We start from the raw sequence: 15,417 nt of genomic DNA, 5'->3' as shown, positions 1-15,417 counted from the left end.
GAGGTATCGGATGGGGTATCATTGGCTTAGGCAGACCTGTGTTCAGTGCACTCGTCAGCATCCATAGACCATCAAAGCCATTATTCCTCGGCATCTCCATCCTCCTCACTGCTCTCATCTTCACTGCCACTGAAGCCTTCAAATTCTGAAAGGCCGAATTCATCATCTGCCTTGGCTGGCAGCATGGTAAAAGCTCTCAAGCACGTGATGCGGTTGCCTGTCTCGTAGGTACCAATGAGCTTTCCACATTGCCCACCAGCGTTCTCTTGAGCAGACCGCCACTCATCTGACGACAGGTACCAGACTCTGATGGCGCCGTCACTGCTCGCCGTCACAACGATAGTCTGACCTACAGCGCCGTTGACAGATAAGACCTCGAAGTCCTTGACCCTGCCAGCAACACCCGCCGCCTTCCCACCCAACTGCATCAGCACCTTCGCATCCGGTAGCTCATCCTTTGTTTGTTCAGAGGCTGTCGACTCTGCGCTGTAGAATATGATTCTTCCGTCTTCTGTACTAACAGCCAGCACCGGAATCACATCCCCCTTCTTTCCCGGCAATTCGAACCAAGCCATCTGGTGCACTTTCGTAAGCGGACTGGGTAGCACCCTGCACTTCGGCTTGCTGTCTTCGCCGAAGACCACTGCACCTCTCTCGAAGCTCACGACAAACTCTGCTCCTTTGGGACTCCACCGTATTTTCCTGCCCTCACCTCCGCTGTACTTGCCCTCCTTGACACCCTGCAGCACGTGCTTTTCAAAGTTGAGCACGCCAGCCTTCTTCCCGGTCACCAAATTCCACAGACGCATGCACTTCTCGCCTCGTCCAACGCTGAGCATCAATTTCATGGACGGATGAATCGCGAAATCATTTACGCCCGCAGGCGTAGCCCCAGGAGGAGCAGTATCGCCTGAAGGCTGGCCAAGGGCCTTTGGCCGTGGAGCTTTGATAGTCGACACAGTTGTCAGATCGCGTAGGCGGGAGATGGCGATGGTGTTGTCTTCAGATGCGGAGAGAAGTTTTGATCGTGAAGGGAAGTGTAGGGCTGAGATGTTCGAGGCGTGTGATAGGAGAGCTCCTATCTCCCGATTGCGAGGATTTTCAGAGACCTTGGTGTCGCCGAGGGTAGGCATGATAGGAACGCCGGAGTTGCTTGCCATCGGTGAAGCAGCCAAGTTGAAAACATTGACCTTCTCATCGGATCCGCCTGTAGCGAGGTAAACACCTTGGTCGGAGGACGACGCATCCGGCAATGGGGAGATAGCGAGGCAGCGTATGGATGAATCGTGAGCGTTGAATAGAAAGCTGTCCGCAAACTCGACCGTTGGCAAGACATCATCGCCGACGTTAGATATAGAGGCACTGATTCCGTGGAGCACACGCTCGTATGAGCCAGCAATGATCTGGATGATAGGCGTTGATGTCTTAACATCGACATGGCCGTTGGTTTTGGCTATCTTGGAAACCTTGCCATTGGGCCCTGAGCCATTGCTGCGGCTTGTCGGGTGGCTAAGAACGGGTTCTTGCCTCTTTCGTTTCGCCATGACAAGAGGGCGCAATACAGCACAATTCGGGCGCCGGACCAGCTCAACTCTGAGCAAAGTGGATGGAAGGTATATGCAGTTGCTAATACAAAATATTTGGCGACGGTACTGCCCGGTGTCAGAGGCACCTGCAAATAATTACCTGAGATACAGCAACGCCCGGTCAGGCTGGCTCTTAGAAATTTTTTGCAGACTTAGAAAAAAAAAGGCAATTGGCAGGGACCGACTGTCAAGCTAGCGCGAAAAGAGCGCCGATGAGGTCAAGGACCGAAATTAACGGGCCATTGGAGCATGCTGGGGAGGGGGTGCCCTAATCGAAGACAGAGCAGCTGGTGGGTGGGCGTAAAAGGGGCCTGGCGATGGGCGCGCAAAGGCTTGATGGGTGGTGCATCCGCGGCATAGTGACTGTGTTCAGGGTCGGGCTCAGGCTCAGCCCTTCGCTTGGTATGGTTTGCCCGCTTCCGCCTACATCGCTCTTCCGCAACATCCATCTGGCATCAACACAACGCCAGTACTACAACAAGCCTAAATCCACCACACCACGCTCAAATAAATCATTCTGAGCGACTTTTTCATCACTGTTTACTTTCATGCGTCCATCGTAGGATTTTTCCGATTTGAATTGCTGGATTTATGGCCAAAACTGGCTATGCAGCCATCCCAGCAGCTGCAATGGAAAAGATCCCAAGCAGAGTGAGCAACAATTCTTTGAAGCGACTCAAAGGCTTCTTCTATGTGCAAACAAATATCTGACGAAGTTTCGTTGTTTATAGAAACCGTCTGGCGTCTAGAAAGCGGAAGTTGTCTGAGCTGTTCTCGGTGACCGCGCACCCAGACCTCGACAACTATACCACCAAACTCCAGGCATTTCATGACGCAAATAATCTCAAAGGGTGTGTTTTCATCACAGGAATACTATCGCAATCTCTGCTTGCACCTTAACACACGTTATCGCGTCTTTATGATGGAATACTGACCTTCGACAGTGGCCGCCGCTTCGACGAGTCAACTCTTCCTCCACGCGCTCGAATAACTCGACTGCAAGGCAAGTCCCAGACATCCCCGACTATCGGCAGTACCTTAGCACCACATGCGACAACGCAGCGACAGAAGTCGCCGTCAAAATTCGATGCTGCCGCGTCACCTTTGCCATCATCGAAGTCGCATGCGCCATCCTCCGGTCGAGCGTCGCCATTATCCAGCATCACACAAGATGCTGTCGCGCAACCTGTTGACAAAGATAATGGACGCTCTAAAGGAGATGGCGGAAGCGACGGAACGGCCATAGTTGGACGCGTTGACACGCAGGTCGAGAACGCTGCGGGAGAGCTGCTCGATATTAATCCAGGCCTTCCCCCTGCTCTATCGGAAGATATCGACATGGATGAGGACACTGCGGTGCTTCAAAAGCCGCCTGCGCTGCCTTCAGATATAGTGCATACGTCTGGCCTAGATTCTGGACCCCCGCCCGATGCAAGTCGACGCAGCCACAGCCCGCTCGTCCAAGACAATCGATCGACACCAGTCTCGACACAAGACGCTGCTATGTCTCCCACATCACGGCAGAACGCTGTCTCACCCGACACAAGTCCTGCAGATGAAGGCTCGATGTTCGAACATGGAGATTCCGACGGCCGGAAAGGTATCAGCATCCCGAAACAGCCAGATACTCCGGACTCCACTCAACAGATATCCCCAGAGGATGCTCCGGCATTAGATATGGAGGCAGTAGCGGAGACAATGTCCAAAGTCGAGGGTAAAGCACATTCACAAGCTACTATTGCGCCTACGCAGTCCGACGGGGCAGTCGAACGGTTATCCCGAAAATCTACAATTCACCTCGATACAAACAGTGGCTTCAAACCTACCCTCTCCACGGGCATGGTAGAGTCGCCGGCGCCAATGACCACCGTCACCGCCACTCCTCGACGACCACAACCATCAACGCCATCCGCCGAAGATTCCTCACGACGGGCAACTCGCATCTCATCTGGTGTGCTGCAGAAGAAGTCCGTCTCCGAGATCCTGAACGAGGCTCAGCGGTCTGCGTCAGCCGAGTCTCCGATGTCTGACTCGCGTGATTCTGTTGGAGTGGCAGAGCGACGAGACAAGGAACGGAGCAAGTTGTCAACAGTCGTATTTGCCAAGCCACAGAAGACCGCCGATGGCGACAACGGTGAACTGGTGCAGGTGGATTCGAGTTCTCCACGGCACGGGTCGCCAAATCACCGGGACTATCTATACACACTGTTCGAAAACAAGGCTCATTCGATGACTCGAAATGGTTCGATGAACTACCTCATCCAGAATGCTCACAAATGTCTGTCTACCGCAGATCATCTTGTAGAATATCAGATGCAGACGGACTGCCGGATTCTGAAGAGAATATACCAGCTTCAGGAAAGAGGAAGGTGGGCATTAAGGCAGCACAAACGAGCGGAGGAAGCCCCACGACCAACTTCGCATTGGGACGTCTTACTCGATCACGCGAAGTGGATGCGTACCGACTTCAGAGAGGAGCGCAAGTGGAAACTTGCAGCGGCCCGTGGACTCGCCGAAGAGTGTGTGGAATGGATTCACAGCTCACCAGAAACCCGCAAACATCTTCAAGTCAAAGTTCGGCCACCGACCATACTACCAGAAGGCACCATAGGCCCGACAAAAGAAGACGACCGTGATTCGACAATGGACGATGGGCCAGGTCCGGCGCTGTCATCGCAGCCAACACCAGAGCTTATTCCTTCGAACGAGGATGACTCGATGAGCGATGACATTCCAGATCCTCGACACATCATTACCTCGATCTCACCTGCAGCAATATTCTCACTTGGCGCGTCCGAATACACATTTACAGTGGATAGGACTCCTGCATTCGACAAATTGCTGAACGAGCTCCCCCTGTACGAACCAGCTCCTATCGTACCGGATTACTCGAAATCTGATTTAGCGGAACGCCTCGATGCACGGTGGAAAACTGCCATTGTGCCTGTGTCAAAGTACGCTACTGAGAAACTCCACGTAACAGACGACCAGCCGCGGCGAAAGAAGAGCAGGTACGAGTACGACCTCGAAATGTCACCTACACGAAAGACCGATCCGCTACCACCTCGAGAACAGAACGTCGCTTTGTTCATGTCAGAGAACAAACACATACGGGATCGTATCCACCCTGGCCACTCTTTTCGACCACCCTCTGAACACCCCATGCCTACACAAGACTTCTTCCAAACTCGTTCCTCATCCCAATGGACGACTGCCGAGGATGACGAGCTCCGGAAACTGGTCAAAGACTACTCGTACAACTGGTCACTCATCTCAAGCTGTCTCACGCCGAGAAGCCTATACACATCCGGTGCTGATAGGAGGACACCCTGGGAGTGCTTCGAGAGATGGATCGGTCTGGAAGGTCTGCCGGCTGATATGTCCAAGACACCGTACTTCAAGACCTATTCCGGCAGAATTGAGGCGGCAGGTCGACATGTACTTGCTCAGATTGAAGAGGCTCAACGTAGAGCTGGAGCTAATGTCCAAATTCCTGCTCGCAAGAGAACCACCCAGCCTGTCCGGGTCGATCGTAAACGAACACAGCGACACTTGGCTATGCTGGACGCGATGCGGAAGAACGCGAAGAAAAGAGAAACTGCATTACAGAAGCAGCAACACCAGTCCGATCTGGCTGCTATGCGCAAGATGAACAACAGCGAGATCAACCAACCAAAGGCGCCATTCAAGACACCACGCGAGTTCGCCGCCCTCCGGCAAGAGCGGGATGCGAAGCGGGCCGAGCAGCAAGAAATCTACAGACAGCAGCTTCTTGCGCACCAGCGAGCTGCGCAACAGGCACAGCGAGGCCAGAATGCTACTCCCAACGGTCTACCAAGTGGCATGCCCAATGGTATGAACGGCCTGCGAGTCCCTACTGGTGGCGTTCCAGGTATGCCCAATGGAAATCTGCAAGTGCCGAACGGTGGTCGACCGCACCCTGCTGTAATGGCAGCAATGAACGGTATGCAGATGCCTCCAGGCATGATGGGTCCTAAGAACATGGCTCAAGCTCAAATGCAGGCTAATATGGCCCGTGGGATGGGGGCTTCCCCAGAACAGGTACGGATGATGCAGCAAGCCGGCAAAGTGCAGCAGCAACAGCAAGAGCTCTTACGTCAAGTTCAGCAGCAGGGTGGCCAGCACTCTTCGCCGAATGGACCCCACGCCTCTCTCTCCAATGGAAATGGAAGTACTCCCTTCAATATGGCAAACGCTAACGGCGCACCCTCACCCCACGGCAACGCTTCCTCGCCACGGTCTCAAAATTCCACTTCTGGACAGCTCTCTTCTGGACATGTCCCCGTACTTGTCCAAATCGCCAATAAAATCAAACAGCAATACCCCAACATGAATGACGAAGAAGTACAAAAGCACGCCTCCCAACAAATCCAGATGTGGCAGCAACAAGCTAGTCAAGGCGGCCCTAAGCGCCCTCAAGCCACGAACCAAGCGGCCCTTAATGCAGCCGTCGGCGCGATGAATTCCGCCGCTCACGCCAATAACAATGTGAACGCCGTGAGCGGAGGCAACGCCGGCTTTCCTCAAGGCATGTCCATGACGCCAGAGCAGTTGCAGCAGCTTCAGCAAGCACAACGTATGCGCATGATGCAAGCGTCACAACCAGGTGCTGCCGGTAGACAAGCTCAGCAGAGCGCGGCGATGCATGGCATGAACGCTATGGGCATGGGTGGCATGCCGATGCCCAACGGAGGGCAGGGGCAGGTGTCAACCAACAGCCCGGTGATGAATATGGCAAGGCCAGTCAGCCAGAGTGGCCAAGGGCAGGTGAGCAGGAGCGCCACGCCCAGTGCGCGAAGTGGTAGCATGTCTGGGCCCGGTCCCCAAGGTGCACTGAGCCCAGGTGGGGGGCAAGCGAGGCCTGGGAGCAGTCGGGCTATGGTTGGCACGCCGCAATCGCAAAGTGCACAACCCGCCGCGGCGCCGACACCACAGCCCAACGGGCAGAGCGCTTCTTAGTTGGAAGAGGAAAGGGAGTTGGATTCTGGTTTTGCCTTTGGCGCTGATCGCAGCTCGTGGACTACAGGGCGATTGAGGAGATTCGAGCCATCCGCGGATGATCATTGGGTCGAGGTTGCCAGGCCGGATATTGTAGCCCGCTCTAGTGCAACGACTGTGGCGGAAAACGAAGATGAATACGAGCGGCCGTTGGGCGACGTAGCTAGTAGTGGTAGTTGTACGACGCGCGATCTGACTTTGAGTTGGAGCTTAAGGCTCGATGTTGGGAATCAAATTTGAAGTTTGAGCAGCCGAGTTCAATGCGACGTCCGAGACCTCGAGCAGCGGTTCAGGGTGATGATGAAGGGTGTCTCGTGTTTTTGCCACGGCAGCACTGCATCCCTACCCCAGGCGAGGCGCGTGGTCTCGTCTGGGTGTTTCGCATTGGGAGCGCTGAGCTGGGATGAATTGGGATGAATTACAACCCGTAACAATGAGAACCTTTTTGGAGCTATTCAGCTTCATACGTGCACCTCTGTCTCGTTATAATCTCAGACAGAGAGTGCGAGAGACAAGCACGGCTTCTCACAAGGCAAACATCTAGGTAAAGAGATATCTTGGTGGACTGGACTGTCTGTGCCCGTGGTACTAGTGTGTCGTGGTTATTGATCTGCAAATCTCGATAGTATGGACAAGAACTTTTATCCAAACCAGGAGAGCCAAAGTCCTACACGTGGTTCCCCATACGCCGCGCTATGTCCTCGCAAAAATGCAAGTCGGTCTCCCGTAGAAGAAGTACTCCAAATCTCATTCCTCATCATGTAACCCAAATTATATCAAAGCCAACGCACCAACAACGGCGGCAACTGTTACCAGTAGCCCACTATTGCTGAGGGTCATCACCGTGGCTGCACTCTCCACGTTCACGGCTTCATCTGCAATCTTCAGGGTGGGATCGTACGGCGCTGGCTCTGTGCTGTTGACCGTGCCATCCCAACAAAAGTCCCTGAAGCACTGTTGGCATGATTCCGGGACCTCAATGCCCGCGCGATCGAGGCTGCGAGAGATGATGGCGCAGCCCACACAGGTTGGCCATGTTTCATCAAGCGTAGCATTTCCCATGGTCGCCACGTTGTACCCGTTAAGTACGATGGCATCACGCTCTGAGTTGTTGGTCGCCAGCTGGAAAGTGGATATGTTACTGTTGTACACGTAAGGGGCATTGGGAATGTACACGACCAGAGGCACATTGAGACCATCGGTCATGTTGGACGGGTCGCATCCGAAGAAAGTTGGCCGGGTATTAAGACCGAGGTTGACGAAGGTGTTCTGGTCTGGGACGCTTGGAAAAGCGGTGTCATTGGCAATGTCGCCGAATTGGCGTGAGTAGGTGGCAACCAGGGCGGTGCCATTTGGCCAACTTTGACTGGTGTCGGCGGAGGAATCCACGGCGAAGATCACATCAACGTGCCGGGAGGGTTGAATCAGAGGGTGCAGAGGGATGTTTTGCAGATCCTCACCACCATCGACCAGCGTCAAGCGCTCAGAGTCTGCATACCGACTCTCCTCGGACCGGTAGCCAAAGAACGGATTAGGCGTATAGTCGGCGATATCATTGTCGTCCTCATCAATGGCGCCCAAAAAGCCTTCAACGAGCCCGAAGAGCGCCTCGGGAATGTCGGATCGGACAGAGTCGAGATTGAGCAGGAGCGTGTTAAAGAGCGACGAAGAAGTTCCCATGACGAAACCTGCATTATCGAATCCGACCACGCACTGGGCATTCTCGGTGACCTCCCCATCTGTCATGTTGGTGCCAACATATTGAAGCGGCATAAAGCCAAACAGGGTGGGATCCCAGGTGCCCATTTCGAAGGGATTAAACTCGAAGACGGATGTGTTCAGAGAAATGAGCCTCTCGCCAGGAGCGCGAGCGTCGGCAACGACAATGGGAAATGGCATGTCAGCGTTTTGGAAGCCGTCAGTGAGTGCGATCGACGACCATGTGTACGCCGGGCCTCCTTCGGTGGCGTTGATCAACTGGAAACTGAGACCCCTTCCCCACAAATCTGTGATTGAGGTGTTAAAGCCAGCATCGGCTTTGGCTTCGGTTTCGTGATAGAGGTCGGTCCAGTAGTCAGCAGTAGATAGAATCTGGATGCCCTGGCTTTCGGGACCTTCGATCACGCTGTTACCAAATTCCCAAACAGAGCCACTGTCATCTTCCTGTAGAGCACCAACAGTAGTGATGTTATTGACATAGATACTGCCGACAAGCCAGGAGCCGCCGGACAGACCGGCAATATAGGTAGACGACTGGAACAGCCCGCCGAGCCTTCCCCCAGTCTCTGAACCAGCTGTCCTGCTGTCAAAGGCCTGCAATGCACCGGCACCGTTGAGCAAAGCACGCCAGCCGCCTCCGGAGAAAGCGATGCCAACATTTGGCAGTTCCGAAGCGTTGTTTGAGACCCGATCAAAGAACGCAGTGGTATCAAATCCTGAGATGTTCATGCGGCCAAGAAACTCCCGCATAGGATCGATGGTATTGTTTCTTCTTAATTCCAGCCACGATGTTTCATTTGGCGACAGGCTTGATGCAGACCGGACGGAGGGCGAGTTAGACGGGCAATCGACTTCTGAGGGAGTATAGCCACGTGGTGAGTTAGGCAGGGCACGGTTTGTTAGCGCAAGCCTCTCCGTAGAGACCGCATAGGCTGGTCACATGTCAGTATCAGAGCAAGATGTGGTGGAGATTTCTTACCGTCGACCAGACTGGTCGCGCATGCGGCAATGGACAGGATTCGGGGTAGCAATTGCATTTTGGGTGGTGTTGCTGAATGTTAGAACGCTGTCAACGGAAGAAGTAACTGGGTTATAAGAATGTCAACAATTAAGAGATTTTGTGGTTACGCGTAGGAGCCATGTCTTGTGCAAGCACATTCGGACATCCCGGAAAGCGATCATGCTGCCAATGCGACAGATCAGCAAATGATGCTGGAGCAAGCCCAAGGCTGTTCGTGCTTCAGACACGAGAATGATGTCAATTTGACCTCGTCTCCTTGCCGCGTGGATCCGGCCACTTCGTGGCGGAGGGCTTCGCCATTCTGGTTACCACTTCTAAGGTAAGCGTTTCGAGGTCGTATGCGCAGTCGGGCTGGGCATGATAAAAATAGTTGAGCTTGTCTCTACCAGCACATAATTATGCAAGGGACTAGAGGGAGATATTATCCCCGAAGATCATCTCACGCGACACAACCGTTGACAGAGCCGCAACCATGCAGGCTTGAAATTAGGGTTCGCTTGAGCAGGAAGGCGCAGTCATCCTCGAGGCTCCGGCGTTGGGCCTTGCCTGTTCAGGCGCCGATCATGACGCTAGCCAACACTTGAGATGCATGCTAATCCCCAGCCAGTATCGTCCTCCTATCCTTAGTTGTCTACTTCAACGAAATACTCCCTCTCCATGCCTATAACGTGTATGCCCCGGGACTTGGAAGTGAGGTGGTTGCTTGATCGCCTTATTCAAGGAGAAACTGTCTCCTCTGGTCTGGACTGCGAACATCTTGCAGATGCTTGAGCCCTCCTAAGGAGTTCAGCTTTCTACAGCATAGCACACTAGTCATGTGAGACGGGTACGAGATACAAGTCTGGCAGACTAGTGAGAAACATAGCGATTGAGTCTCTCGTCAGGCGTGGTCCCCAAGGTCTCGAGCAGAACCCGAGATCGAGATGTCAGTCGCCGAACCTGACACTTCGAAACGACTTTGAGGGCAAGGCAAGTACAGGAAAGGTTATTAGCTCGTAAGGACGGCAAGATCAGGTCATTGCAAGAAAAGGCGGAAGGCTGGTAGGCCACCCGAGACCTAACGATACAGAACCGGACGTCTTCCGTAAGTGTAAGAACTTATGCCGTGCCACCGAATTTTGTGTGACTGATATTGAAGACCCTGCAATAAAGACGCCTTGCTCCATTCGATGCCTTTGAGTCTACCATCCCCCATGTACTCTCATCTCGACCAGGAGTGTCCAGCGCGGTCACAAGCCTTTGCCGGTGTACAGCGAATTTGGTCGGAAGCCTGGAGCTGCTGGCGTAGGTCCTATTTCTTGTGGCTCCCGAGATTACTCAGTCTAAGCAGTTTGCGTCCCATAGCCGCGAATTTGCTCGGCAAATGCCCAGCTCTGGTCTTCCAGACGCTCCTCCTCATTCAGCTCCACACCATCCTTTGTGACGATAGCCATACTATATCGATCCAAGCTCCTCGCGTCTCTGTAGAAAAGCACTTTCATGCACTCCTGTACCGCCTTGATCGCCTGTTCCCGCGTCACAAACGGCACGCTCTCCTCATCACGAGGCACCAGTTTCCTTAACAGCGGTTGTGCGAGATGTGCACCAAAGCCAGTCGCTAGCGTCGGCGCACTGAAGGTCGTGCCGAGGAGATCCGCAGAGGCGAGGAATGGAGCGCCAGAGTCGTCGAACCCTGCGACCAGCAGCTGGTTCCACAGTGGGTTGAAGTCGGTGCGGCGCTTGTAAAGCACTTTTGACAAATAGGTATGGATGTTCTTAGCATTGAGAGTGTGCTCGGTGGATGAGAGGTAGTTCTCGCGAATATCAAGGGAGGCGAGAAGACGGTCGAGATACTGCATGTCTGACACATCACCGCCAAAGCCGACGGCGGTAGAAGGCGGAAACGTTCGCAGGCGCTTGACATCCGTGAAGCGAGCAAGGGAACCGTAAGATGCTGTGATTTAGGTCAGACTGGTATTCTTCCTACATACAGCGCAAGATCATACCTAGGTTGTCCGTTGCCAGCACGACGCCATCCTTGAACTTGACGCCTATTACTGAGGTGCCAGTGACGGCGGGAGACTGTGTGTGCGTGATCGGCTGGGATTGTTGGAGATACGACTGGTCGTACGGCCCATAGACATCATCACAGGGCTGCCAGAATGTGAGCTTGCGGTCGCATGCAATATAACGGCAGACTTACTCGACCCCAAGCTTGCGGGTAGTGGTTCATCTCGAGAGACGCGGGAAAGAGATAAGTCAGAGGCTTCGGCGAGAGAGCGTAGCACTCAACGACACAGCTGTGGCGAGAACGGCACAAGGGAAAAGGTCAATGGAGATGGGAGGTGATGAAGTGGACGGGCAAGGTCCACGTCCGCCGCGTCAATCGCTTGAAGCCTTGCGGTCAACGCGCGGAGCGGCGCTAGGCTTGGCACTGCGGATATCTTCTCCGCCCGATGCCTTGCACCGATCACCATCACCTCAACTCATTCAACTGCAGCCTCTCCATGCTTCAGTATTACCCCAGCATCGATAGTCAGGAGTTTTCAGTCGCATGCCAAGCACTCGAAAGGAGATGTCACGACAATTTGAACGGCACGAGCTGGTTAAGCGTGAAATGGACTGGACAAGAGCTACAGATCAGGCAAAGGCGCCTCTGCAAGGCACGACAACATGCTACAGGCAGCTCGGATCTCAATGAAGTAAACGTAGATTCAAGAAAAGCCACAAGAACTGAGGCAAGTCCTGAGCTTGAGGTGGAACACGACAATGAGGCTGCCGCAGTACGTCCATATCTACGACGTCTAATATTAAACTGACCCGATTAAGATCAAGTCTCCTTCCCACGACGACCAGAGCATGGATATCATCTTCTCCATCATTCTGTCAAAGACATACTCGGTCCCTGTGCTCTGGTTTCGAGCAGCAAGTATGGCATCTCTTGATGAGCTGTACGAGGTGCTTGTACCGCCTCATCTGAGCGACTCGGTGCGTGACGTGGGCGTCCTCGGAGGCATCAGTCAAGCAGTGAGCGCTCCCTTCTCAACGTGGCGCCGCCAATCTGACATCGTCAGTACCACCCTCTAACCGAAATTCCGGCATATTTCGTGCATCCCTGCAGAACCCATGAAGCTCTCCGAGGGGTCGATGATGGCCAAAACCTGCCCGCGGAAGAATATCTCCTCGTTTGGTTCGGCATCATTGCAGCTGCGGTAGGCCTGTATGTTCCGAGTAAGCTCATTTGCGGTCGCAAATGACATCTCGTAAACACCCTCCGGTGACATGTCGACGTTTCGAGCTGCGCAGGGTTTCTGGTAGGGCTATTTGCGGCTTCTCGGTCCATTTTGAGGGGTTTCGCGCAATTCGTCGAACGGGCGGAGACTACGCTGGTTCGTATCAACAGACATGGGTATCTCGCAAACCCACTGACGTATCAGTCAGAGTCTTCTTGCATCGGCGTATCATCTTCGTCCTCTTCCATGGGAGCATCGGACTGCTCATCCTCATCCGCCTCTTCGCGCGGCCTTTTCACACCATGTGGTCCGTCTGCGTCCAGCGGCTTCACGCCATTCTCGACTGGCTTCGCAGGAACTCCTGAGGGAGGCGCATTGAAGATGGATTTTTGCAAGTCGGTTGCCTCTGACACATTCTGGGCCGGTGCTGGCTCGAAAGTTCCTCGTAGCTTGGGAATAATGTTCGATTGTCCCTTGCCATAGACAATGACCTGCTAGCTGTCAGCGGAGCGCTCGAGATGATCGTGTGACACTAACCATTTCTTTGCCAAACAGATCAAAACTCTGCAGAGCGCGCATGGCCTGCGTGCTGGTTTGAATATCTCTGTAGACCACGTGTGTTTGCCCTCTCATACTTTGCGTTTTAGAGCCAACTCTTGTGGTTATGATATCCAGGACTGGTCCATAGGTCGAAAACACCATGTACAGTGCTCGCTTCAGCTCGCCTTTGTTGATTTTGTCGTTCAAATTCTTTACGTAAAGACTGAGAATGTTAGCAATCGCCTGAGCGAGTTTTTTCTGGTTGCACACACGTTTGGTTTGGAGGGCCAGGATCCTTGGCCGGAAGGCCGTTTGCAACTTTTGGCGGCATCGAAGTGTGATGTGGAAGAAGCGAAGCGCACTGCGCAGAATGGCGGAATTGGGACGCTTTTGGGCAGTGACCTCCTGTACTATCTCGAGCCCATCGTCGAGACCGGAACAGCAGTGGGACACAGGCGCAGTTTAGGGGAGAGTAAGGTCACGTATCTGGACTCTACTTGCGCCTTGGTGATGCAACACTTTGGTGCTTGTCATTCAGCCTCGCGGAAAAAATTATGGTCCACTATATCTTGGCACCCCAGTCAACTATGGTTGTCTCGTACCTACCATCTGATACATGTGCACTTCACCAAACACCCTGGCTGGGCCGTAGCAAGCCATAAGTCAACTGAGTTCTCTCCTTTGAATCATAAGCAAGAGTTGGCTTTCAGCGGCTGTCAGCTACTGCGGCTGCTACCGGCTCCCGAACTCCGAGAGATTCTCCTTCGATGAGGAACGGAGTGAGTGGTAAATTCCCTGCAGAGGTCGACAATGTTCTCTAATGATTATCTCCTTCACCGGAGCTAATTGCTCTTCTTGCTTGCAATGAGCCAGCTACTCTCAATTATGCAACGCTCCCACTAGCGTGCAGCTGTGTTGTGGTCGGCGTTGAGGATCGGCTTTATGTTCAAACGGAAAGCTATAACTGGATGCTGAAGCTGAAGCATTGAGTCATGCTTCATCATCTGTTCAAGCGACAGGTTGGGGAATGAAGTAATGTGGACAACATCCAAGGCTCAATGATTCAGACAGGAACATCACCAGGAACACACTGCGTGCAATGCGTTGCATGCGGTCAGCAAAATGGAATTTCCTTAAGTGCACGCTGACATTTAGGCCTGCTATGTGCATAGTACAGGGTATCGTCGCTGACCCGACGAGTTCTCTGCCCCTGTCTCGAACCTAGCTGCTACAGGCTCCTCCTGCCGCCATATGACCAGCATGGTAGGGCTGAAGGACCTGTGAAATCAGCTTTAGCCTGTGGGGACTAAAGCCCACCACTCATCATAATTGTGTGCGTCAAAGTGAAGGCGCTATGGTCGTTAGCGTTCTCGTACTCTATGTAGCATATGATTTCTAGATATTGCTCTTCATGATCACATACAAGCATCATGCTCTACCCCTGACTTTTTCGGTGTTCCGAAGCGTACACGATACTGTGGCTCTTATCAGACTCGGCCTAACCAACCACACTTCACTTCCCGTTTCGTAGAACCTGCGCCTCAGCTACCACCATTCCTCGCCCTGCGACTCAACATATCTTGAACACCCCCATCGCATCGTCCGCCGAAAACGCATTATTCACCCTGCTGCCTCTAGACCAGCCAGCCGTCACCGCAACCCACAGCATATTGAAAGCCTCGGCTTCGCTTGTGCGAAATCCACAAAAGTCCATGACCGTGCCGTAGACCTTTCAGAAACAGTAGGTACTGCCGATGCTGCTTCGGGATCGATGATGGTGTTCAAATATCGCTCGACGTCTCCAACGTATCCCGAACGGTGGTGGTATAGCCACAACCTGATAGTGGGGCTTCCATTCATCCACTGCCTCTTGGCAGCCATGAAAGGGGTCTAGCCTGCGAAGCATTCACCGCTCCACCCCACAGTCGACCTTCACTTGTGGACAGCTAAGCGCTTCTACTTGCAGCCAGTCTTACAGAAGATGAAGCCGCACTTGAAGTTGTTTGATTATTAGCTTGCGCTGGAATTTACTCCCGATTCGGCCAATCAAAAGAGCTCCTTGTAAGCATCTACTCACATAAAGAGTTGAATGCCTGTTAACAACCTCGATAGTGGCTAAGTGGTATAGCGTCTCACTAGTAATGAGAAGATCACTGGTTCGATTCCAGTAAGGAGCAATGGAAAGCTGCTTTGAGTCTTCTGGGACTGCATTTTTGGTTTTTGGCTGGACTGTGCGAGGATGTGGTGCGTAGTAGGAGGCGGTGAGGGATGTGGACCCAGTTTGCTCGTTTCGGTAATAAGGGGATGACCGTGTATCTAA

General features: G+C 53.3%; 7 protein-coding genes and 1 non-coding gene across 8 annotated transcripts; 4 read left to right on the top strand and 4 right to left on the bottom strand.

Annotated features, from left to right (window-relative positions):
- Positions 1 to 80: 80 nt before the first annotated feature.
- On the bottom strand, positions 81 to 1,544 carry HMPREF1541_06367 (uncharacterized protein; the record flags this gene model as incomplete). The annotated part of the gene is made up of 1 exon (XM_008720699.1): positions 81 to 1,544. The coding sequence occupies one exon, from the start codon at positions 1,542 to 1,544 to the stop codon at positions 81 to 83; it is 1,464 nt and encodes a 487-aa protein (XP_008718921.1).
- Positions 1,545 to 2,924: 1,380 nt separating this feature from the next.
- HMPREF1541_06366 (uncharacterized protein) lies at positions 2,925 to 6,566 on the top strand (the record flags this gene model as incomplete). The annotated part of the gene is made up of 1 exon (XM_008720698.1): positions 2,925 to 6,566. The coding sequence occupies one exon, from the start codon at positions 2,925 to 2,927 to the stop codon at positions 6,564 to 6,566; it is 3,642 nt and encodes a 1,213-aa protein (XP_008718920.1).
- An 810-nt stretch (positions 6,567 to 7,376) lies between these two features.
- HMPREF1541_06365 (uncharacterized protein) lies at positions 7,377 to 9,361 on the bottom strand (the record flags this gene model as incomplete). The annotated part of the gene is made up of 2 exons (XM_008720697.1): positions 7,377 to 9,256; positions 9,304 to 9,361. 2 exons carry the CDS (start codon positions 9,359 to 9,361, stop codon positions 7,377 to 7,379), a joined length of 1,938 nt encoding a protein of 645 aa, XP_008718919.1.
- Positions 9,362 to 10,667: 1,306 nt separating this feature from the next.
- On the bottom strand, positions 10,668 to 11,557 carry HMPREF1541_06364 (uncharacterized protein; the record flags this gene model as incomplete). The annotated part of the gene is made up of 3 exons (XM_008720696.1): positions 10,668 to 11,278; positions 11,331 to 11,478; positions 11,528 to 11,557. The coding sequence occupies 3 exons, from the start codon at positions 11,555 to 11,557 to the stop codon at positions 10,668 to 10,670; spliced, it is 789 nt and encodes a 262-aa protein (XP_008718918.1).
- A 321-nt stretch (positions 11,558 to 11,878) lies between these two features.
- On the top strand, positions 11,879 to 12,025 carry HMPREF1541_06363 (uncharacterized protein; the record flags this gene model as incomplete). The annotated part of the gene is made up of 1 exon (XM_008720695.1): positions 11,879 to 12,025. One exon carries the CDS (start codon positions 11,879 to 11,881, stop codon positions 12,023 to 12,025), a length of 147 nt encoding a protein of 48 aa, XP_008718917.1.
- Positions 12,026 to 12,183: 158 nt separating this feature from the next.
- On the top strand, positions 12,184 to 12,581 carry HMPREF1541_06362 (uncharacterized protein; the record flags this gene model as incomplete). The annotated part of the gene is made up of 2 exons (XM_008720694.1): positions 12,184 to 12,351; positions 12,399 to 12,581. The coding sequence occupies 2 exons, from the start codon at positions 12,184 to 12,186 to the stop codon at positions 12,579 to 12,581; spliced, it is 351 nt and encodes a 116-aa protein (XP_008718916.1).
- A 176-nt stretch (positions 12,582 to 12,757) lies between these two features.
- On the bottom strand, positions 12,758 to 13,428 carry HMPREF1541_06361 (uncharacterized protein; the record flags this gene model as incomplete). Its single annotated transcript, XM_008720693.1, has 3 exons — positions 12,758 to 13,048; positions 13,095 to 13,320; positions 13,370 to 13,428. The coding sequence occupies 3 exons, from the start codon at positions 13,426 to 13,428 to the stop codon at positions 12,758 to 12,760; spliced, it is 576 nt and encodes a 191-aa protein (XP_008718915.1).
- A 1,772-nt stretch (positions 13,429 to 15,200) lies between these two features.
- HMPREF1541_06360 lies at positions 15,201 to 15,274 on the top strand. The gene has a single exon. It is a non-coding gene; the product is annotated as a tRNA-Thr (tRNA).
- The last annotated feature ends 143 nt before the right edge of the window (positions 15,275 to 15,417 follow it).

Source organism: Cyphellophora europaea (genome assembly GCF_000365145.1).
Source record: "Cyphellophora europaea CBS 101466 unplaced genomic scaffold supercont1.6, whole genome shotgun sequence".
Classification (NCBI taxonomy): Eukaryota; Fungi; Ascomycota; class Eurotiomycetes; order Chaetothyriales; family Cyphellophoraceae; genus Cyphellophora; species Cyphellophora europaea.
Note: the sequence above shows the minus strand (reverse complement) of the source record. Positions and strands in the feature narration are given on the sequence as shown.